General features: G+C 38.4%; 2 protein-coding genes across 3 annotated transcripts in view; both read left to right on the top strand.

The window, feature by feature from the left end:
• The window catches only part of usp33 (ubiquitin specific peptidase 33), a 38,169-nt gene extending 13,608 nt beyond the window's left edge, over window positions 1–24,561 (top strand). Inside the window, exons 7-24 of one of the 2 annotated variants that reach the window (XM_007567411.2) lie at window positions 3,052–3,121; window positions 4,218–4,331; window positions 4,546–4,624; window positions 7,084–7,525; window positions 8,587–8,727; window positions 8,896–9,011; window positions 9,512–9,684; window positions 9,773–9,843; window positions 9,923–9,956; window positions 10,050–10,095; window positions 10,682–10,862; window positions 10,954–11,080; window positions 11,177–11,346; window positions 19,468–19,549; window positions 20,359–20,467; window positions 21,025–21,127; window positions 21,747–21,815; window positions 23,864–24,561. In XM_007567411.2, coding sequence (XP_007567473.1) covers window positions 3,052–3,121; window positions 4,218–4,331; window positions 4,546–4,624; window positions 7,084–7,525; window positions 8,587–8,727; window positions 8,896–9,011; window positions 9,512–9,684; window positions 9,773–9,843; window positions 9,923–9,956; window positions 10,050–10,095; window positions 10,682–10,862; window positions 10,954–11,080; window positions 11,177–11,346; window positions 19,468–19,549; window positions 20,359–20,467; window positions 21,025–21,127; window positions 21,747–21,815; window positions 23,864–24,021 — 2,285 coding nt within the window. In that variant the 3' untranslated portion in view covers window positions 24,022–24,561. The remainder of the gene's footprint in view (window positions 1–3,051; window positions 3,122–4,217; window positions 4,332–4,545; window positions 4,625–7,083; window positions 7,526–8,586; window positions 8,728–8,895; window positions 9,012–9,511; window positions 9,685–9,772; window positions 9,844–9,922; window positions 9,957–10,049; window positions 10,096–10,681; window positions 10,863–10,953; window positions 11,081–11,176; window positions 11,347–19,467; window positions 19,550–20,358; window positions 20,468–21,024; window positions 21,128–21,746; window positions 21,816–23,863) is intronic. The other variant, XM_016679331.1, reaches the window with a different exon arrangement.
• A 563-nt stretch (window positions 24,562–25,124) lies between these two features.
• Window positions 25,125–25,594, top strand: part of zzz3 (zinc finger, ZZ-type containing 3) — a 30,314-nt gene continuing 29,844 nt past the window's right edge. Inside the window, exon 1 of the mRNA XM_007567413.2 lies at window positions 25,125–25,274. The gene's annotated coding sequence lies outside the window, so the exon portion shown is untranslated. The remainder of the gene's footprint in view (window positions 25,275–25,594) is intronic.

Here is a 25,594-nt window from a genome sequence, read left to right on the forward strand (position 1 = left end):
ATCCCTTGCTATACATGTTTAAACATTTTAGAATCAGACAGATTTTTTTTTACTATGGAACAGCCATTATTACAAAAGGAGAAGAATAATACAGATATAAAGAGTAAAAAAACAAACTTCGAGTCCGTTTTTTTTCCTTCGCCGCTCTGTGCTTCACGTTGTCACGGTTGCTAAGCAACATAACGCCGAGATGGAGGCTAGGCAGCTAGCCGGAGGCTACAGCTTCTCTCTTCTGGTCGTCCATATCCGTGGCCTTCGAAGGACCCGTCTTCCGTAGACCGGGCCGTTTCTCACAGACATAATAAAAGGACAGACGCCTAATGGAGCGCTCTCGTCTTATCAATACATATTTATATAAATATAAACATAAATAAACAATGATTAATACTGAATAATATTTGGCTACACATGTTTAGCGCACACACACACACATAGGTTTTTCTCATGTTTTCCAGCCGACGAGTTCTAGTTTAAGAGTGATTGGGTCCAAAATCCGATGCGAGATTCATCCGTGCTGTGCAGTGAATCCGTCTCTCCTTAAAGACATTTCTCCCTTCCTCCTCACATCGTGTCTTTAGGAAACCTTCAAAACAAAAACGGGAGATTTGGGAGGTATCTTACTTTGACAGAGTAAAATAAATAAATAATAGCTTGCCACTTGTGTAAACTTTGCTGGTGAATGTTATAACATGTAATGTTATGATTTTTATAATATGTATTATATTGTTTCATTTCTATAGTAGGCTCTTGTGTCAGATAATCTAAGTCAATGTTAGAGAATAAACTTTTTAAGATAATCTCGGTTAGTTTTCAGAGCGGGGGCTGAACACCAAACACTATAGCGCTATACCAGCTAGCATTAGCTGGTATTTCGCCAGTGGACATAAATACAGTATAGTAATATTCTAATCACAAAATATACACAATATTATGTCCATCTTTACTTGCGAAAAGTTGCCTGTCGAGCCCTCACGTCAATAGTCCGTCGATCTGATCAACAATATCCCGCAGTGCTGAGGCATCTTCTGCTGTTTTGGTCGAGCAAAGCAGGAGGGACTTTTGTTTGCGTCTCTTTTTTTGTTTGCTGCATTTGCTTTTTGTTTGCGTCATCTCTTCTTGTTTGCTGCATTTCATTTGTTTGCGTCTCTTTTTTTGTTTGCATGTTTTCTCTGTTGCTGCGCATTTGCACCTGTCGGCCACCGTAGGAAAGAGGGATTGTCGCGTTGAGGACTAAGGCATCTGTTTATCAGTCTCCATTTTACCCACTGCGCCCCCTAGTGGTGTATTTATTTAAGTGTGCTGTGCTGGTGGAGAGTTCTCAAATAAATTTGTAATTCAATACATTAATGTCTGTGTTTAAAAATTAGAAGTATTTTAAGTCAGTTAAGCTCTGCTCTTCTGTATCGGCTGATAAATATCTGTGTCGGTATTGAAAGTGAAAATAGTGGATCGGTGCTTCCCGAAGTTTCAAATTAATTTTTTCCTTCGCTTTTTAATGCAAATTCAAATATAAACATGTCAACAGCACCGACGTTAAAATCAGCAGTTGGGTTAGGTCAAAGGGTGGCCTGTAATTGGAAACGAAAAGAGATGTAATTTTCCTCTGACAACCTGAGCGAGAGTGTTGCCTCACCCCGTCTGAAGTCTTCCATCAGTTTTACCTCAGCAGAAATCCCACAGACGAGCAGTAAAGGTTTGTGGATGAATTACTTACTGCTGTGAATATTTAACAGTCCCAGCTTTTATGTCCATGTTCTACAGCGTTTCTGCCCAGCGACTGCAGCTAAACATTTTAGCTCCACTCAACAGTGGATGTGCAGCAGCGTCCCTCAGCAGCTGCAGACGTGGCTCAGTGCATCAAAGCTGACAGAGTCTTGAATACGCAGACTTTACCTAACGGCATTCCTCTCACTGCGTCCTGCAGGGTTCCGCTGAGGAATAAGCTCCGACCACAATAAATATGTGGTGTAAATGAAATGATTTTAAGGTAGATTAGATAGAGTTTATAGTTTTATCTTTGTCGTCTCGCCTAAAGGAAGCAGCAAGGATTTTTGACATGATGATGTTTTGAAATGAGGCAGGAAAAATGTCCATATATTTCCTGAAATTGTAACTTTTTGACCAATATTTTTTGTTTCAAAGTGATTCCAGACATGGATCTAATGATAAGAAAGTGCATGTCATGGGTATTGTTTACAAATAAACACATTATGGTTTTGCTAAAATACGTATTAATACATGTGGACTAGAAACACTATGGATACAAGACCAATAGAGTAAGATCCAAGAACTTCAATAATCTTATGTTTAAAATTATTTGTGATTCAGAATTACTTAGTCACATTATACACCAGAAAACTGAGTGAATACACTGGCTTTCCTTGCATAATAATTTGATGGCGTTCTGGTCCATTTATCCTGACAGAACTGGTGTAACTCTGTAACTATGTGTCTTTAAAACATTATAATATATTTTCTTATTATTTTTTGTCTTATTTTATTATTTATTGTATCCATTTTTGTAACTTGTCAAAGAACTGCAGATATGTTTGAGTTGTGCATTTTAATAAAGGTCATTATCAATAATATGCATGCATGAGATTCTCTAGATCTTTCTGGGACATTAGTATTTTAATATCAGAAATGTTCTTCAGTTGATAAAAGGCTGACTTTGTTTCTGTCTTTATGTGTCTCAGAAGGTTCAGGTCAGAGTTCATCACTACATCCAGATTTCACACCTGATCATAAGCTTAAAGCTGATATCATCACCTGATTAAAGGCAGAGTAATCTTAGTTTGTGAATTAAAAAAAAGTAATTTAAAAAAATCTAAAACTTCTAAATTACACAGAAGAGTAAAGGTTTAGTCCCCTGACTCCACCCTAAACGTGGAGAAAACTGTGAACTTTTTTCTGTGCCTGCTGTAAAACTTTAATCCCTGGAACCGAGTTGGTCTTGTGAACATTTCCACACTTCCTGTGAGCCACCACACATTTCTAAATATAATTAATGAGAAGCTTGTTCCAACTTCTGGGGTTTTCTGTGCTTTTCAGGTCTGACGGGGCTGAAGAACATTGGCAACACTTGCTACATGAACGCTGCCCTCCAAGCCCTTTCCAACTGGTGAGTCCCGTCCTCTTTGCTGCATCAGCCTCTGAAAGAGTCGCTTTCTGACGGTTTCCCTCCATCTTGCTGTCCTTTTATCACACTTTCAGCACTCTTTTTCTGTATCCTCTTGCTTTTTTTTCATTATGTTCCCACTCGCTTCTTGCAGACGGTGAGAAATGACCACGACTGTGTTCATTTGGGAGATAGATGGCTGAGTGCGAGTTGGTGCACTGCACCATTTGAGAAGCCAGAAATGGCCTTTTGTAGTTCCCCGTGGGCTCTTGCATTACACATCAGCTCCTGCTCTATTCACTTCTGCATCTTTATTCTTTTCCACTGTTTCCTTTGACTCTTCTGAGATTCTCTTTGTTTAAGTAGCCGTTTGGTTTGGGTAATTACAGCTCTGGAAAAAAAATAAAATGAAGAGCTCACTGCAGTGAACCCCATTGAAAACCTCCTGGTTTCTCCACCAAATATTGATTTCTGAACTCTTCCTGAGTTAAAGCATTAGTGCTGTTGTTTCTAAATGAATATGAACTTGTTTTCTTTGAAAGCACTGCATCTTTTTTTTATTATTTTGACCACTTCTCATTTTCTGCAAATAAACACTAAATTTTTGCTTTGAATTTCGGAGACATGTTGTCAGTAGTTCATAGAAGAAAAGAACTATGTACCTAGACCTACAAGGAGTAAAATCAGAGAAACTGACCATTTAAAGTTTTTCCAGAGCTGTATGTTAACATTGTGACCTAAAGAAGAGGGTTACAGTTATGTGTTAACAATGTGAGAGTCTGAGTCGCAGGGGCATTTTCCTGTTCATTCTGCATCTGCTGAACAAAATCCCTTTGCCGTTTTCTTTCGTTAGCTTTGATGTTCTTTCGCTCTCACTTACATGAAACGTCTTCCCCGCATGGGATAGCGGCTATGGGAATTTTTGATAACACTTTGCAAGTGAAATAAGGTTTTATTTATATCCATGTAAAAAATACAGAATAGAGCAAGTATGGAACAATTGGAGGGAACTAAACCACTGCAGAGCTCCCTTCAAACAAAAATAATATTTTTGATTGCATCCTATAAATTATATATTTATTCTTTCTTTTCACGGCAGCCCCCCTTTGACACAGTTTTTTCTTGAATGTGGTGGTTTGGTAAAAACGGACAAGAAGCCTGCTCTCTGCAAAAGCTACCAGAAGCTGGTGTCAGACCTGTGGCACAAGAACAGGTTGGACATTATCGTCTGTTTCTCCCCCTTTTACTCATCTCTAATTATGTTTTTTACAAGCTACACTGAAAGTCCAGATGTAATTTTTAACACAACCTCACCACTTTGTGATAGATGCTTTCAGAGAAAACGTTTTGCAGAAGCTGGAATATAAATTATTTGCGCATATCTCTGCTTTTCTTTAAAAGCTGACTGTTTTCCCCTCTCATTGCAGACCCTCCTACGTCGTTCCCACCAACTTGTTCCAGGGGATCAAAGCCATAAACCCGATGTTTAGAGGGTATTCTCAGCAGGTAGGACGTGCTTCATGATGAAACCGGTGTGCAACATACAGTCTCATGCAAAACTTCTCCAAGTTTTACCACAAATATCAATTAATATTTTGGGTAATAAAGCTTTAGAAAGTAGCAGAGAGTTGTGAAAGTGAAGGCAGATTATATATAAGTTTTAAAATAAACAGGAAAAATAAAAATGTGAACCGTTTATAAAACACTTTACTCCCATATGATGAAGTATTAGAGCCAAACCAAGATGTTTTTTTTATAAATTATGAGAATATAGTCATAATAGTAGCAGAATAAAAACACAATAAAACAGGAAGAAAGTCGTGTTAAACTTTGCTAGAGTTACCAAGATCAGACAAAATCAGCTCGGCAAGTCTGTGAGGTTCATTAATAATACTAAAAAAATAAAATACTAATTTAATAATTTGATTCTTATCTTTTTTGTCAAACTAAAATTTTGTGTTATTCTTTTGAGTTCTCATAAAATTACTACTTTATTCTCCTAATATCATGACTTTATTGTTCTATTATTTCGACTTTATTCTCTGAATTAAAAAGAAAATCTCAGAGCTTGGCCCTAATACTCTATCGTACTTTAGTACTGCTTCACTTTGATGCCCCAAAATAAAATCTTCAGAAGTAACCAAATTAGTAAACGGTTAAAAAAATAAAATAAAATAAAACTGCACATCACCCTCAGCAGGAATTGTCTACTTCCAAGTTAATAACTCAAATTTATCATTCCTCTGCACCCAAATCCACACCTTAACGGACAATTGCATGATTCGTGCTGATGCTATTTTTAAATGTAAAGTTGTGTCTTGGACACGCAAAGAATAATAAAAAATATTAAACCAAAGCTCGTCTTGTCTTCAGCCAGTGTGTGCAAGGATTTCACAGCTCTTTTCCTCCTGGCTTGCCAGAGTTTGTTTGGAAGAGTTGGGTGAGGAATATTCATTTGTCACGCCACGCTGAGCTGCAGGGCCCTGAATTTAGCATTGCTATGAATAAAGATAACATTCCAGCTCCTGGGAGAGGGAAGTTAATTTAGCTTGAAGGAGGCGATTGGATTTCTGAGGTTCTTTAAGTTTGATTACACGTTCAGCGGTGTTTGGTTTCGGATTTTGTGATCCAGAATTGGCATGAACAAGGAGGAAAAGTGGCTTTAGTGTGTAATTTCAGAAGAGTGTCTCTGGGAAAGCTTCACTCTGTCGGCTATGAAGTAATGCTTTGGTTAGTTTTAGCAGAGTGTCTGTGTTCTTAACAATTCATGTACCTAAAATTAAGGTCTTAAATTCATCAAGATATGCATGTTCACCTTAAATACGTTAATCACAGGTCTTAAATGTTGTCATGTCAGGGCTGTTTAGTGTTTTCTATGTTGTTTTTTTTTCTGTCACACAAAAGTCTGAGTTTTATGACTCGAGCCACTTGAGATTACTGGTAACTATCTGCTTATATACCACATTCTAGCTAGCTGGGTTTTATTTTAGATTTTTTTTTTTTTACACCTGTCATGTGTTAGGAAACGTCTAAAAATTTATCTCCAGTTGCCTGGACATTGTTTGTTTTCGCCACTGGATCACTCCTTTTGCCAACCTGTATGATGACATGTGGAAGAACAAAGCTGCTCTCAAGAGCCACAAACAAACCCCAGAAATGTTACAGTTTTCACCGTCGCCACTGCTGCTACTGGTACTGATCCCAAAGTAGCATTTAGTGGGACACAAACTCTGAAGTGGAAGGTTTAGTGGACTTTAAAGGAGACGTATTGTAAAACATGCAAAATTCACATTTTGCATGTTTTTCTACTTCCTCTTGGGCCTCTACTGCTTCTAAAAACAGCCAATGAAAGAACCGATAAGCCATATTTTGGCAATAAATTAGTTATTTAGTGTCTGAAAAATCAGATGTTTCCTAAAATAATGTCACAAATCAGCAGCCACTGCCCTTCACCTAGCAATCCAAGTGAGCACATTTGGTGCTGTATGCACCATACAATGGCTGCTGGAAAAGATAAGTTCTTTTTTTTTTTGTTAACTTATCATCTAGAAACAACTTGCTGCGTTCTTGTTGGTTGTGCAGGAGGCTCCACTTCTGCTTTTCAAAGATGTATGGTTGTGTAATTGTGCGTCTGTTTGCAACCATTTTCATACGGAGTGTAAGCATTGAGTTTAGAGGAACATGGACAGCAGCAGCTTATTTGGATTTAACATGACAAGACACCCTAAAACAGCTCAAAGTAGGCCGAAGAGCCAGACTAAAATCTCATTATCTAAGAGTGACTTTTGAGAAATAAATGCAATGAACATAGGTCTTAAATTTCATTTGCGTTGGTCTTAAAAAGTCTTAAATTTGAGTTGATGCTTAAAGAAGCTCTGTTTATTTCTTTTGGTCGGAGTCAGGCATCAGTTAAATGTATTACAAAGTTGACCGTCTTTTTGTTTCGATCTCTGCTGAACCATTAGGATTCCCAGGAATTTCTGCGCTGCTTGATGGATCAACTTCACGAGGAGCTGAAAGAGTCTGTGCCGGAGCCCTCCGACCTTTCCACCAGCATCGCCATGGACGACAGCCCCGAGGAGGACAACCACAGCCAGTCGGACAACGACTTCCAGTCCTGCGAGTCCTGCGGCAGCAGCGAGCGGGCTGACAACGAGGTGCAGGGCGGCAGCATCGTCATGGACAACACCAACGAGGCAGAGATGCTGATTCCTGAGCAGGATGAGATCCAGGCCAACAGGGAGTGGCAGAAGGAGAAGAACATGATTAATGATCTGTATCGCTCTGGGGTTAACGGCGTTATGGGGGGAAACAACGGAGACATCGACAAAGACGTTGACACCACCACAGACACCATGCCCATTATCAGCAGCCAAGGAGCCCTCAAGGTTCAGGGCAGAACATCAGGTAATATGTTTTATTACAGTGTTTCCCTCTGCTTTCCATATCACCCTACACTCTCTGCACAGGTGGCTTCTGAAGATAATCAGCTGCTCTAGACTTTGTTTATGGAAAACTGAATGCAAATGCATACCACCTTTTTAGACTTTTATTTATGGAAACTTTTTTTTTTGACATTCTTCACAATTATGCAATACCTAATGTTGGTGCTATCACACCTGCTGTTGTCATAGCAACCTTCCAGACCTCTCAGGTCTTCTGGTTCTGATTCTGCTCTGCATCCACAGAACCAGAACCAAACATGGAGAAGCAGCATTTATGCACCACCAATCTGGGACAAACTTCCAGAAAACTGCAAAACAGCCGAAACACTGAGTTTCTTTGAATCTAGACTAGAAGCCCACCTGTAATAACTGAAACACTGACCAACATTTTGATGTGTAAATGATGGCACTTGGAAAAATGTAATGTTCCAGTTATTCATTTTGTGAAAATCACTTTGAACTGCCTTCCTGTTCAAATATGTTATACTAATAAAATGTGATTTATTGATTGATAAAATCTCAGTGGTTGTAACATAAATGTTGTGCAAAGATTGTCGTTTTTGTATGATAGTTGATTACAGATCTTTAAATACCTTGAGGATTCAGATTTTGGCTGAGTCAACAATAGTCACCCCTCTGTTGCCAACTCAGCGACTTTCCTGCTATATTTAGCAACATTTCTGACAAAAAAATGTATATCAGCCAAAATCAGAATGGGTAGATCAGGCTTTTTAAAGATCGTAATCGGCGATCAGCCAGAAAACTGCAATCGGTGAAGCCCTACTTCACATTCAAGTGTCAGCCAATCGCTGATTGTTTTATTTTATATAGTTATTTATTTCAAACAGACAAAAGTAAAAACAAGAAAAAATTAAAATTCTAACAAATTATTATGCCCAATTGACATGCAATTTTACATTAAGTAAAGTAAATCATGAAAAATTTATCGGTCCACCCGTAGTTAAAATACCTCTGCAACTCACTGTAAATGTACGATGCTTAATACCATTTCTTTTCCTTCAGATTGCTTTTCGGATATCCAAATGTCCAACATCACACGACCACAAAGTCCAGTCACTATAGAAGGACATATTCCCAAAATATCCAGCAGTCCTCTCAAAGCTACCTCCGGTTGGCTGAGCTTAAACCCTGCACACAAGAAAGGTACGGCGCTTCTGTTGCTTCTGTTGCCCGCAGCTCAGCTCACAGTCATGATTAGAGCCGAATCACGCTGAGAGTTAAGAAAAGGAGATGTGAGTGGGACAGGATGGCAGGAATATCCTTGGCAAACCTGACTGTAAACCGGTGTTTTCACATTTCTGCTTCTCGCAGCGGTCGCCACGTTCTCCCCGCCGAAGAACAAGCGACAGAGGAGATACCGCAGCGTCATCTCAGACGTCTTCGATGGGACCATTGTCAGTTCAGTTCAGTGCCTCACCTGTGATCGGGTCAGTGTGGCTGTTCTCTAATGACTTATCCTCTAACACAGCCGTGTAAAAGGGCCGGTTGTTCCAGAATCTGTTGATAAAACCCATTCACTAACTGATAAAATATCAATAAATACCTGTTAAAATTAAATATTGAAAGTCTTTTAACCCTCATAAGTCCCTCCTGGATTTCGCGATTGTTTTCGGGATTTTATTTCAGTCAAAATCACAGATTTTTTTTTTTTTTTTTGGTGCTCACTTAAAAATATTTGCAATTTTGCAATATTTGTGCTCATATATGACTTCCTGTCAATTGCTGATGGGAAGTGAGACATACTGCCGATTGACCTATTTTTCAAATTCTAGTTAACAGTTAACAGATTACTAAATAAATAAATTAATCCAATTAATCATTTCAGCCCTAAAGCACAGTTTTCTACAACTCAGTTAAATGTTTTTGCAGTGTTTGCTGCCATGATGTGTCCATGGCTGAATGTTCAGTGTGTGGTCCATGGCTGCAGGTATCTGTGACCCTGGAGAACTTCCAGGATATCTCGTTGCCCATCCCGGGGAAGGAGGACCTGGCCAAGCTCCACTCGGCGTCCCACCAGACCTCCCTGGTGAAAGCCGGCTCCTGCGGGGAAGCTTACGCAGCTCAGGGCTGGATAGCGTTTGTCATGGAGTATATCAGAAGGTTTGTGTAAAACGGCTGCGCTGACTTTGCCGGCAGTTGTTGTGTCCTGCAAGCTTGTGCCAAATGAACGTTTTTGTTTCTTTTCCAGCTGGTTCTGGGGTCCAGTGGTTACACTACAAGACTGCCTTGCTGCTTTCTTTGCCAGAGACGAACTAAAAGGTGAGTAAATTGGAGAAAAATCTGGCTTTTCATGTGCAAATGATTCCTGTTTTAAGAACAGCTTGTTCTTTGCTTGCAGGAGACAACATGTACAGCTGTGAAAAATGCAAAAAGTGAGTGAATGAAGTAGCTCTTCCTAAACTGAACTATTTTCCTGCAAAACAAAACTGCACCTATAATAATCTCTGCTAATCTTTGTTTCCTAGGTTAAGAAACGGAGTGAAATTCTGTAAAATGCAGAATTTACCAGAGGTACAGAAAATCCATTTAAAGGGGCAATATTATGTAAAATTTACTTTATTTTGAAGTTCACATCGTGTCATTATGTTATGAAGTGTCGCTTTGATCCTTTCGTGCATTTTTGGGAAATCCTTTAATCTCCATGGCAACCATTCAGCTGTGCAAAAACGGCTGGGTGGACCTAGCTCCGCCTTCGAGCCGCAGCTCCTCCTCTGAGCTGCAGTTTTCAGACTTCTGAGTTCTCACAGAGCACTCAGCTCCTTCAGACTAGCCAGCAGCAATTAGCAAACACCTGTTGGAACTGCGCATCACATTCTCAGTATAATGCTGGTGAAAACGTTAAGGGCAATGTGGTGATGACTTCCTGAAGGTGGAGTTTCAGAAGGAGCAGGAGTTTTTAAAGGTGTTAAATTAGGAAGTAAAATTTAATTTAAGCATTTTTATAACAAGTGAAGGTAACAGACACTTGATTTTACTATAAAATGATCCTGTGTGGCTGGAAAACACATAATACTGACCCTTTAACCTCCGTCCTTATCCATATTGTAAGGAATGTTTCTTTTTGTGAAATAATCAAACTGAACTCCATGCGCTCCAGATCCTGTGTATTCACCTGAAGCGCTTTAGACACGAGCTGATGTACTCCACCAAGATAGGCACACACGTCTCATTCCCGCTCGAAGGCTTGGACCTGCAGCCGTTCCTGGCCAAAGACAGCTCGGCCCAGACCACCAGCTACGACCTGCTGTCCGTCATCTGCCACCACGGCACTGCCAGCAGTGAGTGGGCACAGAAGCTCTGCCATCTACTGGCACGCAGAAAAAAACTCTCGCCGACTTGCTATGATTTGTGAACGCTGTCTCGTTTTAGGTGGCCACTACATAGCGTACTGCAGGAACAGCGTGAATAATCTGTGGTATGAATTTGACGACCAAAGTGTGACCGAGGTGCCCGACTCGTGCGTCCAGAATGCAGAGGCTTATGTTCTGTTTTATAAGTAAGACACCAGAGTTGAACTTTGTCTTCTTTTCTGATTTTAATCAGTGCTGCTTTGACTCCTCGCTCACATCTGATTAACGTGTTTCTGCCGCAGAAAGAGCAGCGAGGACGCGGTGAAAGAACGTAGGAGGGTGACGGGGTTGTTGAGCATGATGGAGCCCAGCCTGCTGCAGTTCTACATCTCCAGGCAGTGGCTCAACAAATTCAGGACCTTTGCAGAGCCGGGCCCCATTTCCAATGATGACTTCCTTTGTGTTCATGGAGGTGCGCAAGTCATTCCCTCACTGAAAAACTCAGATCTGACAATTTCACTGTCAACTTGAAAAGCGCCTGTTTGTGCCCATCGTTTCCTAGTTTTATCAAGAACATTAAGGTTATAAAGAAATTAATCTATACAGGATGTCCTCTCATCCTTAAAAATGCTTAAATTTATGTATCTAAAATTAAGGCCTTAAAAATATCTTAGATTCATAAAACAAAATCACTGCAAAAACACAAAATCCTACCAAGTATTTATGGTCTGGTTTCTAGTGCAAATATCTTAGTAGACTTGAAATGAGACAAAATTTACTTAAAAGTAAATTTTCAGCATTACATAGAAGCAATATTTAAGTCAATAACTCTTAAATGTTGATGAAAAACTACTTGCTCCATTATTTAACTTATCGCTTGGGAAAAATGTTTTGTTGTAAGTGAAAATATCTGCCAATGGAGCGTCAATATTAAGGAATTACTGACTTCAAACAAGCTCCTCTGTCTTGATGAAAAGTTACTTGTAAGTTAGTTTTCTTATTTCAAATATAAGATAAAACATTTTCACCAAAAACTAGACTAAAAATGCTTGGTAAGATTATGAGTTTTTGAAGTGAAGTTGGTCTTAAGAAAGTTAATCACAGATTTTAAATTTTGTCAGAGCAGGAATCTATGTAGTTTTTTTTTCTTTTTCCTTTTCTGTCACCCAAAACTTTAGAGTCGGGCGCAGATATCTTCATTGAGTCAGTTGAGGTCATCAATATATATCAATAATTGAGGGCACCAGTAGCGAGTAGCTAATGTACCCTTGCCAGCTTGCTATGTAGTTTTTTTTCCTGTTATTATGGGTAAGTGCAAATTTATCGCCAGTTAGCTGGTCGCCGTTTATATTTGCTGTTTGCTCTGTAGTTTTCAATTCTCACCAAAAAAAAATACACAGAGCTAATATAAAATATGCAATTTTGTTTTGTACATTTCTGCTTCGATGCAGGTCTTAAATTTCATTCATGATGGTCTCAAAAAGTCTGAAGTTGGTGAAACCTGCAGAAACCCTACAATAAAGCGCATGCAAAAACAGAAATACCTGCAGGTTGCTACATCATGTCTTAATGGTACAGAGATAATATCAGAGCAGTAAAACTAAGATCGTCTCTGGGCAAAGCAGCCGGCTCTAGTGTTTCCGACAGAGCATAACAATTTCTCACCTTCAGAAATGTATTTTCAGGCAAGCTGTGGCAGCATATGTCCTCATGAGGTGGTTTTCTATAATAATACCTTCATATGGTTGGTTGTCCTTTTGCTTTTTTATTTGAAAATGTTCACTTGAATTTTAATCATCTTAGATAAAAGATGAGGATTCAAACATTCGCTACCCTGAAAGCTAATGACTTATCCTGATTATTATGACTACTAGAATCTCATACACACAAAATACTAAAATTGCACATTTTATACTACTAAAATGTCACACAAGCATACACACACACAAAATACCAAAATATCACATGCGCATACAATTTTTCTCTCTCTCACACACAAAATACTAAAATTTAGCGTACACTATTAAAATATCATGCGCATACAATTTTTCTTTCACACACACGCAAAATTCTAAAATTGCGCATATACACTATTAAAATATCACACATGCATACAATTTTTTTTGTCACACGCCTACACAAAAGACTAAGATTGCACATATAAACTAATAAAATATTGCACGCACATGCATTTTTTTTCTCTCTCGCACACACAGAGGTCTAAAATTGTACATATGCACTACTAAAATATCACACACACACACACAGAGTATACAGACATACTATTCTGAATGATAGGTCGAAAATGTGTGTAAACTAACACTAGGCTGAATGAATTAAAGAATTAATGGGGATGAGACTTGGATTTTTCTGTGTGAGAGGCTCCTTTTTGTATGTGTGAGAGCGTCACGGAAGAGGAGGGGCATAATTTGGAGATCAGACCCAAATTATGCCCCTCATAATTGGGAGATCTCACACATACAAAAAATGAGTTCATCGCACAGAGAAATTCAAGTCTCATTCATTCATTCATTCATTCAGCCTAGTGTTAGTTCACACACACACGCACACATTTTCGACCTATCATTCAGAATAGTACGTCTGTATGCTTTGTGTGTGTGTGTGTGTGCATGCAATATTTTATTAGTTTATATGTGCAATCTTAGTCTCTTATGTATGTCAGAGAAAATTGTATGCGTGTGATATGTTAACAGTGTATATGTGCAATTTTAGTATTTTGTGTGTGTGTGTGTGTGTGTGTGTGTGTGTGTGTGTGTACAAGTCTTTAGTAGTGTGTGAGAGACAAAACGTAGTTTTTGTCCTAATTGGCTCCTCATACTACACTGCTTTTCTTGAATAGTCTGAAAAACCGGTGCACCCGGAGAAAAATGTTCCTTCCCATTTACAGTGTGTTAAAGAAAGAAACAGTGTTCAGTACAGTATTAATTAATGAGTGAATCTAAATTTGGTTGATCGTAATAATTGACTTGGTAGGTGGTCAAACCGGAGTTTTCTCTTGTATGGAGAGGGCAGATTGTCTTTCCATGAATGTAAGATGTTAAATTTTCGTGACATGCTGAATTAAAAGCCCAGCTGGGCTCCAAGGGTTAAAGCCCGGCCACCAGGTGTATATGCCTCTTGGATGTTATACTCACACCTCATAGTATACGGTTGCCTTTAATCGATAATTCGGGAACTTTACTGTTCCCATCTGTGGTGGCTTTCCTGCCAGGTTGCCCGTTGCCTGTTTTCCCGCTCGGTTTCTGTGAGAAATACTGCCTGCCTGCTGGTTTAAAAGGTGGCATTTTAGGCTTCGTTTTTGGTTCTGGCTTATACTTTAAGTGTCCGGTTGTTGTGAAGTCATCTTTAAAGTCTGGCTGTATCTTGCCTTCACCAAGAATCAAAATTCTTCGATCGCTAATTGACTGTGTTTTGGGTGTCTGCATGGTTATTTTGTCAGTGGTGGATGGTAGAAGTTCGAGTGTTTTATTGGTGGTTTGTGTCTCAGATTTGCTTTGAACTTTAGGCCCTTCCAAAACAATATAATCTCTTACCTTAGCCACTTTGTTCTTCATGGATTCCTTGAAATTCTCGTGTTTCATCCTCTCACTGAGGTACAGTTCTCTCAATTTCGATCTTTGGTTGGTGACTTCTTTGATGTGTTGTTGATCCGTCTCCCTGCTTTTGGTTAGTACCTTTATTTGACCTTTTAAGGATTGATTTTCTTTCCTCAGGTCTCTAATTATAAAATCAGACACTGCATTGTCAAAACCTTTTTTCACAACCACTGCCTCTCTCTCCTGTTTAGCCTGTATCTCCAGGAGCTTGCTCACCTGCCGATCTTTTTTCAACAGACGGTTTACTAATTCCTTGTTTCGCTCTTTCTCCTCAGCTAATACGCCGGAAGTTAGATCGATCCTTGCTTTAAACTCTAGCTTAGTTCTATCTATGGCTTCCTCCATTGGAGTTTTTTTAAGTTTCTTCTCAGTGGCTTTTCTTTCCTTCTCTCCCTCTTTCAGCTTCATTTCCAGAGATCTTATCTTGCTCTCAAGAAGTCTGGACTTCTCTTTTTCATTGAAAATGTCAGTGTTCTTCATGCCGATCTTGTTATTTTTCCGGGACACCTCAATCTCAAGTTTTTTCACTTCATTTTGATACTTTTCAATCTTCATATTGCATGCTGGGATTAGAGACATCACATGCTTTTTTTCTGCCAGCAACTTGTCAATCTGCTGTTTTGAGTCTCTGATGACTTTTTTTAAAGTGGTTTGAAGCTCTTTCACTTTGTTTTTATATTGCTTTATGTCTGACAACAACTGATTCCTCTGTGAGCCGCGTTGCTCTATCTCTTGTTTTAACTTTGGGATTTGCTCAGTTTCCAGGTATTTGGTCTGTTTGAGAGACCTATTTAGGTCTTTGGTGATTGAATCGATTTTCTCCTGTAAAAGCCCGATTTGCTTATGAGCATTTTCCAAATCCTGCTGTCTTGTGCTCTCCTTGATTAATATTCCAGCTCTTTCTCTAAACCTGTTTAGCCAGTCCAGAACCAAGAGAACCAGCTCATCTCTAGTCATTTGTTTAATTTGTGACTGTGTTAACAAATCACTCTCAGTTGACAACATTTTGATGGTCCGAGCGTTGTATCGAAAAATCTGCGAAACAAAAGCAGTATTAAATCCAAGACGGAAAAAGCGCACTTCGTGTGCCTCCTTGTAGAGTTCTGTGACTTTAATTCAGATGCAGTACATTCAAGTGTTACGTCTTTTGTGACATCATAACACTTTGACATCATCAGATTCCATCATTGGAATAATTTGATGTGTGCTATGTTGCTAGGCAACATCAAAGCCAGCTCCAGTAAAACCTAAAAACACAGTTACAACTGTAGATAACAACTTTAGCTGTAGGATTTAGGAATTTTGTATACACAAATATCACAATTAAGTAATTATTAGCTTTTATTATTTTCTTTGTCTAATCAAGGAATGATTCTTTTTAATTGAATTTGAGTCAGTGACGTATTATGCAGTGTGAGGGTTCTTACATAAACCAGCCAGAGAGACGCTGAATGGAATTGAAAAATAGTCTTAATTTATTACAAAAAAGTTCAAAAAATAATTAAACAATAAGGAATTGGGCCCAAAAACTGAGGTCAACATAACAAACTACAACTCAGGTGGTAACACAAAGAACTCGAGCACAAAACTGACCTAACAAGACATGAGGGGAACTTAAATAGATCAGACCACTGCTGACACACAAGGGGTAATTAAACATACAAAAACTTAAACAAATACTAGTCAATATAATACCAACTCTTTAAATTAAACAAACATTAGAATTAAACTACCACATAGAAGAAACATTAAAGAAATAGTCAAATAAAATTGAAGAAAACCAAATTTCCTCGTCCCCTGGCAAACAGTTGGAACGGCCCGCTGAGGAGGTTTGCCAGCCGTATATGGATGTCAATTAGCTGGAGCTCTTCTGTGACCCTCCAGCAGCTCCAAAGGAAACTGGTCACTCAAACAAATAAATCAATTTGTTGCTTTCCAGTTCTTCATATGTATAAAGAACTGACAAATAAATTTAACTAAATGTTTGCACGGCAAATAGTTAACTAAAAAGTCAAGCTAATTAAAATAATTTTCAAATTAATTATCATTAGTGATATTTCTGTTTGTGGCTCTATAAGGCTCTGTCATGAAGTCTCAGCCATAAAGCTACCTAAAAAAGTTTTTTATTATAATTTTTGTGGTTAACGCAGTAGAACCAAGAAATATTGCGATAAAACTCAAAATAACCCAATAACAGTCTTACCAGCTTGCCCTTCTGAAGACCAACGTCTTCTGAAGACCAACGTCTTCAGAAAAGCAAAAACATTTAGTGTAATTTTATTTAGATGTGAATGAAAAGATAGAAAATAAACTATTTGTTCCCTGTTTAATAGACTTTATTCAATATATTTTTCCATAACAGTATGATTTGTGTTAAAGTGCCTTCTGAAAACCCCAAGGGAACAGTTCCCTTACTGTTGGCTTCATTAAAATTCAGACTAGTCACAAACAGTGATTGATAACATCCAGTACACACATAACAGTATTATATATGCAATTGTGCTGTTCACATATGGTCCCTAATTACCATAAATATGCTGTTAACATATATCTTATATAATACACATCCATTTACAATGGAAGAAAGAAAGGTGAAGATTGTGCAAAGACAGAAAAAGCAACCGTCATACGAGATATTCCACTTGGCCCCTGCAACACTGAGAATAACAGTAATATGTATTAAACTTAATCCACTATACAACGGTAAATGCATTTGGGTTCAGTCAGATGCATAACTTTCTTCCCAGTCTCCAGAGGAGAGTACATTCTCACAGCCTTGTGCTTCTTGCTAAAACAGACCTGGCACAACGGCCAGAGGATTAAATAGATTCATTCTTAATCTCAGAACATTCAGGCCAACGACTCATTCACAGAAATCAACAAATAGAAATTGCATTATGCCTCAATAAATTATTATTTTTTTTTTTTTACATTTAATTTTTACAAACATCTAGGCTCTATAAAAGGTTTCACACAAAAGAAATGGATTGCTCTGGTCCTGGTTCTCTTTCTTTGGCAGACAAGGCCACTATAAATAAACTTTATTCTGCTGAGTACTTTTACAAACGTATTACAACGTAATACAGAGAAAGATGACGCCACATTGAAATAAATGAATCTGCAAATGCTGGAAGCTAAATAAATATGTTCTTATGTGCGCGAATATTCACTCTCTATCGATGTTTAAACTCACTTGTTGGGATCGCGCGAGTACTGGGAACAAATACGAGCCAGCGCTAAACAAAACAGGTTTTCACAAGAGCTTGTTGTCACGAGGGAAGACGTTGCAGAATGTAATAAAAACATGCTTTATCTGTGGCATTGTTCATTAAAATGGCACATTTCTAATGTATTAAAATTAAATACGATCGGTTCACTTAATGATATTATTAGCGATTCAGTAAGTACTTTTACTTTTAATACTTCAGTATTTTTAAAAGCCAGTATTTTTTTACTTTTACTTAAGTACAAATGTTAATGTGGTAGTTTTACTTTTACTTGAGTACATTTTTGTCTGTGTATTTGTACTTTTACTTAAGTAAACTTTTTGAGTACTTTCTCCACCACTGATAATTAGAGCCCTGTGTACCTTTCAAGTGCCTCTTAATCACACTGTTCATTGTCTTGACTTGTCACAGTTAAATCTCCTGCTGTAAAGCTTTTCTGCAGAATATCTGCAGCACTATAGTGTCAACCTTGTTTTCCGATGTTAAACAAGTTTTAACTGCGTTTGCATAAAGCAACAAAGACGGAAATATTTTATATTTTAATCAGTTTTAAGCGTGAAAAGTTAAAATATACACTTGTTGTCCTCATTTTTAATTCTAAAGTTATAGATAATTACATATATATTTAATAATGAAGGTTGAACTTTTGCTATAATTTTTTTTTTTTAGCAAAAGTTGAACCTTCATTGTATTTTTTAAATGGCTTTTTTGTTGTTTTTATGAGATTGGCAAGTTGCTCCAGCTGTTTAAATTTGGATTAGGGCTGCATAATATTAGAAAAACTGACATTGCATTTTTTTTCTGCCAGCAGTGAGTGGGCAGTAGCTCATCTGCTGCTGTGAGACTCTGTCAAACTGACTAAATATTACAAAACAGGTTCATAATACTTGGAACATATTAGCCAACAATTACTGCTTTCCAAAGAGTCATTTGCAGTGTGAATATTGCACACACTGACATGATGGTGACATATTTGTGCTATATTGTGTATTCATGATTTAGATTTCATTAAAGAAGGTTCAAAGAGTAAAACATTGTGAAACATTAGATGTAAAGATATTCTTAAGTTTTGTCATTCTGTGGGACTCTTATTCTGAGCCACAGAAAACAGTAAATGTCAGGTTTTAGAGGCTTCTATGAACTATAAATACATTTTTAGCAAGATTGATTTCTTCCTCGTAAAGGATTATTGAGTTTTATTAATTGAAAATTAATATATTGCAAGTATTTCACCTGGAAAATTATGTTATGAAGCACACTCCAATGAATCATTTCAAAACTTTCGTTACCTAGCAACCCTAGCGAAGTCCAGCCCATTACCCGGCAACCCCATCTGAGATCCAGCATGTTGGGTCAGCTTGTTTTATCAATGCGTGCGCTGTACAATGGCTGCTGGAAAAGACGAGTGTTTTGTTGTTGACTTACCATCCAGAAGCCACTTGCTGCATTCTTGTTCATTGTGCTGCAGGCTCCACTTTTGCTTTTCAAAGATGTACTGTTGTGTAATTCTGCATCGAGTTCAGGAAATCAATATTTGGTGGAATAACCAGGAGGTTCTCAACGGGGTTTAGTGCAGTTTGCTCTTAGTTTTTTCCAGAGCTGAATATGGACACACATACACACACAGCCATAAATGCACACTTACACATATAACCACCATGTAATCAGTGCCTGTGAGAGTTCAGGGTGTTTATTGTCTTTGGGAAGAAGCAGTTTTTGAGTCTGTTTGTTTTGTTTTTGTTTTATCAGGCGTGCCACCCAGCAAAGCGTCGTACATCGACGACCTGGTGATGATGCTGCCCCAGAACGTGTGGGACCACCTTTACAGCAGGTACGCCCTGTAAAGGTGCCGTCTGGCTGCGGTTGTGTTTGCCTTTTGGAGTGCACTGCAAAAACACCAAATCTTACCAAGTATTTTTAGCCTAGTTTCTAGCCCAGTTATTTTATTACACTTGAAATAAGACAAAACTAACTTACAAGCATCTTTTCAGCAAGGTGTAGGAGCTTGTCTTAACCCCTTAAGGCCTAAGTTTCAAATCTCCGCCTGGATATTTTTGCTTTTATTAATTGTAAACAGTTCTTTTAATGTCCTTTGAGTAAATATATTTGCCCATTTGTCCATAACAACTGTAACTTTCAGTATCTAGCGGTTATTTTCTCAATTTACCGACTATTAAGAGCGCCCCTCAGATTAATTTCACTCCCTGCTACGGCGGGGTGAAATTACCGTAATAACCTGATGTTGGATGGAAAGCGCAACGTCTCCCCTGTCAGAAACCGTTGGAAGTTTTCAGATAGCGCAACGTGTGGCGGAAATACGGTACTGCAAATTTGGCTGGATCGTCGCCGACACGTTTGGTCTAGAAGGCTTAAGTAAATAATTCTTTAATATTGGTGAGAAGTACTAGATTCATTTGCAGATATTTTCACCCATCACATGGGACAAATGTCTTGTTACAAGTCAAATAATCTGCCAATGGAATTAGTACTTTTTCCAACAATATTTACTTAAAACAAGCTTCTATATTGTGCTGATAAGCTACTTTTAAATGACTTTATTGCAGGTTTCCTCAGATATTTGCAGTAAAACTCGACAGAGAATACTGTGTGTGTTTACCGAACCCGTGTGTTTGCCTGCAGGTACGGAGGGGGCCCTGCTGTCAACCACCTGTACGTTTGCCACACGTGCCAGATCGAGATAGAAAAACTGGAAAAGCGGCGCAAATCGGAGCTGGACCTGTTTGTCCGGGTGAGCCCTTCGCTCCGTTTGTTTGAAATCATCTGATAGCGCCTGGCTAAGCAGCGAAGACGAAGCAGAAGCTGTTTTGGGTGTGAATGATAATGCATTGTGTGCCTCCGAGCAGCCAGGACTAATGGGTGCATTCAGGCCCTTCCTCCAGTCTTTTTGTAACCAGTTGATGAGATGAGAAGGAGTGAGTCCGATAAAAGCCTTATCATTAATGGATGGAGACAGATGCAGCTGTTAGTGCCTCGCTCACTCAGGCGCTGCTCCAAGGAGAAATAAATGCATTATACGTGTGAATTGGAGGAAAAAACAGGAAGACTGAAATAACCGCGAGTCTTTTTCTGTGAAACATTAAAACTGGCGCAGTGTGGTGTCAGGACTGTCTTCTAATTGGAGGAACTACCAGAGAGAATTAATTAGGTTTTTCATCTGTTCTCTTCTAAATCCTTTCATCCTCAAATATGTTTTACCCCCACCCATCTTACGTTCCCTTTCCTCCCTCTTGTCTCCATCACTCGCTCCTCCCCCACTTCCTCTCTGCCGCTCCCCCCTCCCTGTAGCTCAACAAGGCGTTCCAGGAGGAGGAGTCTCCGGTGGTCATATACTGCATCAGCATGCAGTGGTTTCGTGAGTGGGAGGGCTTTGTCAAAGGAAAAGACAATGGTAAATGGACTGAAGTCTTTCCTTTCCTCCCCCCTGTCCCGTTTAAATGTCTACTTAAAAGGTCATATGAAGATTGAATAAAAACTGATGTGTGCTGATGATTAAAATGTGGGAAATATTTCATCCTGAAGTAAGGAACTGGTGTAGATGTGGATAAATTGTGAATAGAATATTTCTTGTTTGTGGATGTAATTAATTTAGCAGAAAAAAAAATCCCTCCTGATGTTTCATCAGAGAACTTCCTGAGTCCCCTGAGTCAGGATTCTGTCATGCTGCAGCAAAATGAAGTGTCAGAATACATTTCATTTTCTAGGCTTCCCTCACTTTGTATTGTCATTTCTATTCATAATGACTTGCATTTGGAGCGTTTGGGAAAGCCTCTTTTTTATTTATTTCTTTGTTTTCTCTGACTTCTGCTCCTCTGATATTTGCGTTCTCTCAGTAACTAACGGGAAGTCGGCTTCACTTTTCTTAGAACGACAGAAACGTTTGGCATTTTAACACGTTTGCTCTTTGTGTCAGCTACAATTAAAATATGTCTTTAAAGACACATCATGTGTGCGAGTTACTGCTGTGGATATTAAACACTTGTTTCTCCTTCTCATCTGTCGTTTTTAAGATCCTCCAGGACCGATTGATAATTCCAAAATATCCGTTAACAAGAACGGACATTTTATCCTCAAACAAGGTATGAACAAGATGTACACCGCATAAAAAAACGACATAAAATCAGGTTAACCTTTTCTAGATGAGTTGTGATTTTCTTTTTCTGCTTATTTTTTTAATGTCTTTTTCAAAGTCAGAGGTTTGAAGTGCCTCTAGGCAACATCTGAGCTAAATTTGAGTCACACCTGTGGATGTATTTCTCATGATATCACACCAGGAAACACAAGGTATCATTGTGGAAAAATCACAAGAACTCAACCAAAATATCAGAAATTTGATCTTCAAAACTCTAGATCAACCACAAGTCAGGGGTGTAAAACTCATTTTCATTTTTGGGTCATATCAAGATCATAAATGTCCTCAAAGGACCACTCAGAACTATATTATCAAATTATTAACATGTTAAGAGTTTGATAAATACTTCTTAAAATGGAAAATTACTGAAATTCTTTTCACATTTATGTAATTAGATAAAAACTGTTTTGATTTGATTGATAAAATGCATAGACACACCTGTTATCTTGAACATTCTCAGGAGTCTAGAGGGCCGCATAAAAAGCTGCAGCGGGCCGGATTTGGCCCCCGGACCTTGAGTTTGACTCCATGTTGTCATGTTCATATGTTCAAATAATTACATACAAGTATCAGCAGGATGCTAATGTCCAGCCATGGATTCTGATGGATGTGTTTTAGTGCAAAATGGGCCTGGCTTCAGCCAGGATGATGCTGGCTGAAGCTGCTAAGAGTTTCATTCTCCTCAAACAAATCCTATGCTGACTGGTGCTAAAAGGACACTCAAAGAAGAAGAAATGACTCCAAACCAAAGTAAAAAAAAAAAAAAGAAATCAAGATTGAAATTGGGAAAAGACGGGAAGGTTGCAAGCTTGACGACACCGTCTCCAAAACATTAATAAGGAAGTTAAAGCTTAGGCAAAAATCAGTCTTCTGCATGTAAATGGACAAGGATGCTAAGCAGACAGCGACATTAGTTTCAAATTGGCTTAAAGCTGCAGTATGTAACTTTTATGAAAATTAGACTTTTTTATATCTTTGTTAAAATTGTCATTATGTTGTGACAATTTGGTATGAGACAGATAATCAGTGGAATAATTGAGCTCATCGGCCTTCTCCCAATTCTAACTAAAACATCAAATCAGAGTCAGGAGGCGGGTCTTAGAGCGGCTCATCCCAAACCCCGCCTTCGCTTTTTGTGATGAATGCTAGGCTAATTAGCATAGCCACCAACAACGGCTGGGAAATGGTTTTCCTGTAATGGTAAGTTGTTTCTCCACCATGAGGTTTATCGACAGCGCTAAGACCCGCCTCCTGGCTCTGATTGGTTGTTTTTGGTCGGGACGGATGCACCTCTTCTTCAGACAGTAAAAGTAGCTCTTCACAGATTATCTGTCTCATAAACTGTTACAACATGATGACAGTTTTATCAAATATGTTAAAAACTTATATATTTTTTTTTAATAAAAGTTACATACTGCAGGGTTTCACCCAGAAAACTTGTTACGCCTGGTGGTTGGGTGCTAGGGCAGTCATTCATCCAGCAGCCCGTCGTGTTTTTGAGTTAAAAAATGTTCAAAATTGACTGAAATTTTTTAAATATCACTTGATAATCATGTGTTATTGAAAGATTGGAAGATTAATACCCGAACACTAACTATAATGTCTTTTAAAAAATGCAAACATTAAAAAAAACTTAAATAAATAAGCAAAGCTTAGCCTGGTGGGGGCACAAGTAAAGCCTGGTGGCCCGCCAGACTTATAATATACTGGGGAAAATCATGCATGCTGCATCTTTAAGGTCAACAAAATCAGTGTTTTGGCATGACATGACAAATACTTTGGCCCAAATAATACTATTTAAAAAATAATCCCACCAAATACTAAGAAATTATATATGAATGTTTAGATATAAAGTAAGTAATAATAAAGATTCTTTAAGTCTGATTTTATGTCGGTGAGAGAAAGTGGCATGTCTTTTTATGGTTTGTTCAAACTGTTTCTTTTACTTTGAAAAGACTTTGAAATATGTTAATTGCTCTGGCACTCACCTTGCAGGAGCCGACTCCGGGCAGATCTCTGAAGAGACGTGGAACTTTCTCCACTCCATTTACGGTGGGGGACCTCTGGTGACGGTCCGACCAAGCGTCAGCCACCAAGAAGTCGAATCCTCGCAGTCAGAAGAGAAAATCGAGGTGGAGACGCGCTCAGTTTAATACAGCACTTGAGACAAGACAAAGAAACATTCATGGATACAATAATAAAAAGAAGCTTTTTATTTTGCACTTTTATTTCTGACGCATCCAATCAAAGGACCTCATCTTTACTGCTATGTGACAGCCTTTCGACGGAGGGATTTTACATGTCTTAAAAGGCTTGCCATGTTGTAAAAATATGTATAAAGCGCTCTTAAATTTCTATTAGCACTGTATATTTCACATGTTGGGATATTTTGTTTTTGTTGTTTGTTTTTCAGGAACAAGCATTTAAATTTACTGTATGTGCAGCTACAAATTCCTCTGAATGCCATATTTCTTTTCTGTTTGTCTTGACCAAATGAGCACATAATGTATGTCCATGTGTTGCTAATAATATCGATGAATCACATTATACTTTGCTGTAAATATATCACACATTATTCCTCTTGTAAGAATGGTAAGGAAAGGAGAAAATGTGACGATATCAAAAGGTTATGAAGGGACTAATTTGCCGAGTAGTCTCAGGAATGATTTTTGTGTTTTGCACTGTTCTGTAGACACAAATTTGGCATGCACTATGCCATGTCTAGTTTGTATTTGAATGTATCAGTACTGATAGTTTGTTGGTCAGAATTGAGCACTTGATTATTTATCACTAAAAAGAGTGATTCAATATGATGTCAATCGTTTGTTTTTTTGTAGAAAATATTTGGCAGGCAGACTGTAATGCATGCTTATCTCTCAAGCACAGGTTAACTTAACAGTCACATGAAACTGCATGTAGATGCAACTCTTCACGTATAACATGGTCTGTCTTCACAGAATTGTACAGCTATCAGAAGCATCTTGTAGTATGAAATGAAAATCATCAACAATCTAATTAAAGGCATTATTTTTGTGTATGGGCATGGTGTAGCTTCAAGTGCTGCCTGATAGATCACCTAAATGCTGTATTCCAAGTTTATGCATTTGACTAAGATCTACCCTGATGTTTTATTTTGCTGGCTGACACTATTAAAACTTGATGCAAACATGCTGAACACCGTGCATATTTGATGTCACGCTATGGGGATAGAAAATGAGAGGAAATGTGTTTATATACTGTCTTTAGTTTAGTAATTTGATAGCCAGAATTACAGTTTGCAGAGGCAGAAAATCTTCAGGGTAAGTGTTGCTTTTTTAACCGGAGCGGCTGAGTCGGCTCACACACCCCAGACTAGTTGGCTGGACTGAAAACATGGCTGCGACCAAGGCAAATTTAAGGAAGTGAGGTATGTGTAATTCTTCAGCTTCAAAAGCCTTTAAGGAGCGGACCTCCCACGGGGCGCTTGTATTAGGAAAAGAAAATGTCAAAACTTAAATTCAGTGGCACACTAGATAAGGCGTGCGGCCTTAATTTGTGGCTGCACCTTAATTACATCGGCAAAGTTGTGCGCGGAACAATCAGCTAGCTGCGGCTAGCCTTAGCGGCTAACTGTGCTACTTGAACCTGAACGCAGCAGCTGAATTATAAAAACACACTGTGGAATATAGTCACATTTATCTGAATGTCGATTTAGTAAATATCTGAAGCAGTTATTATTAATGTTAT

Source organism: Poecilia formosa, unplaced genomic scaffold, assembly GCF_000485575.1.
Source record: "Poecilia formosa unplaced genomic scaffold, Poecilia_formosa-5.1.2 Scaffold208, whole genome shotgun sequence".
NCBI classification, from domain to species: domain Eukaryota; kingdom Metazoa; phylum Chordata; class Actinopteri; order Cyprinodontiformes; family Poeciliidae; genus Poecilia; species Poecilia formosa.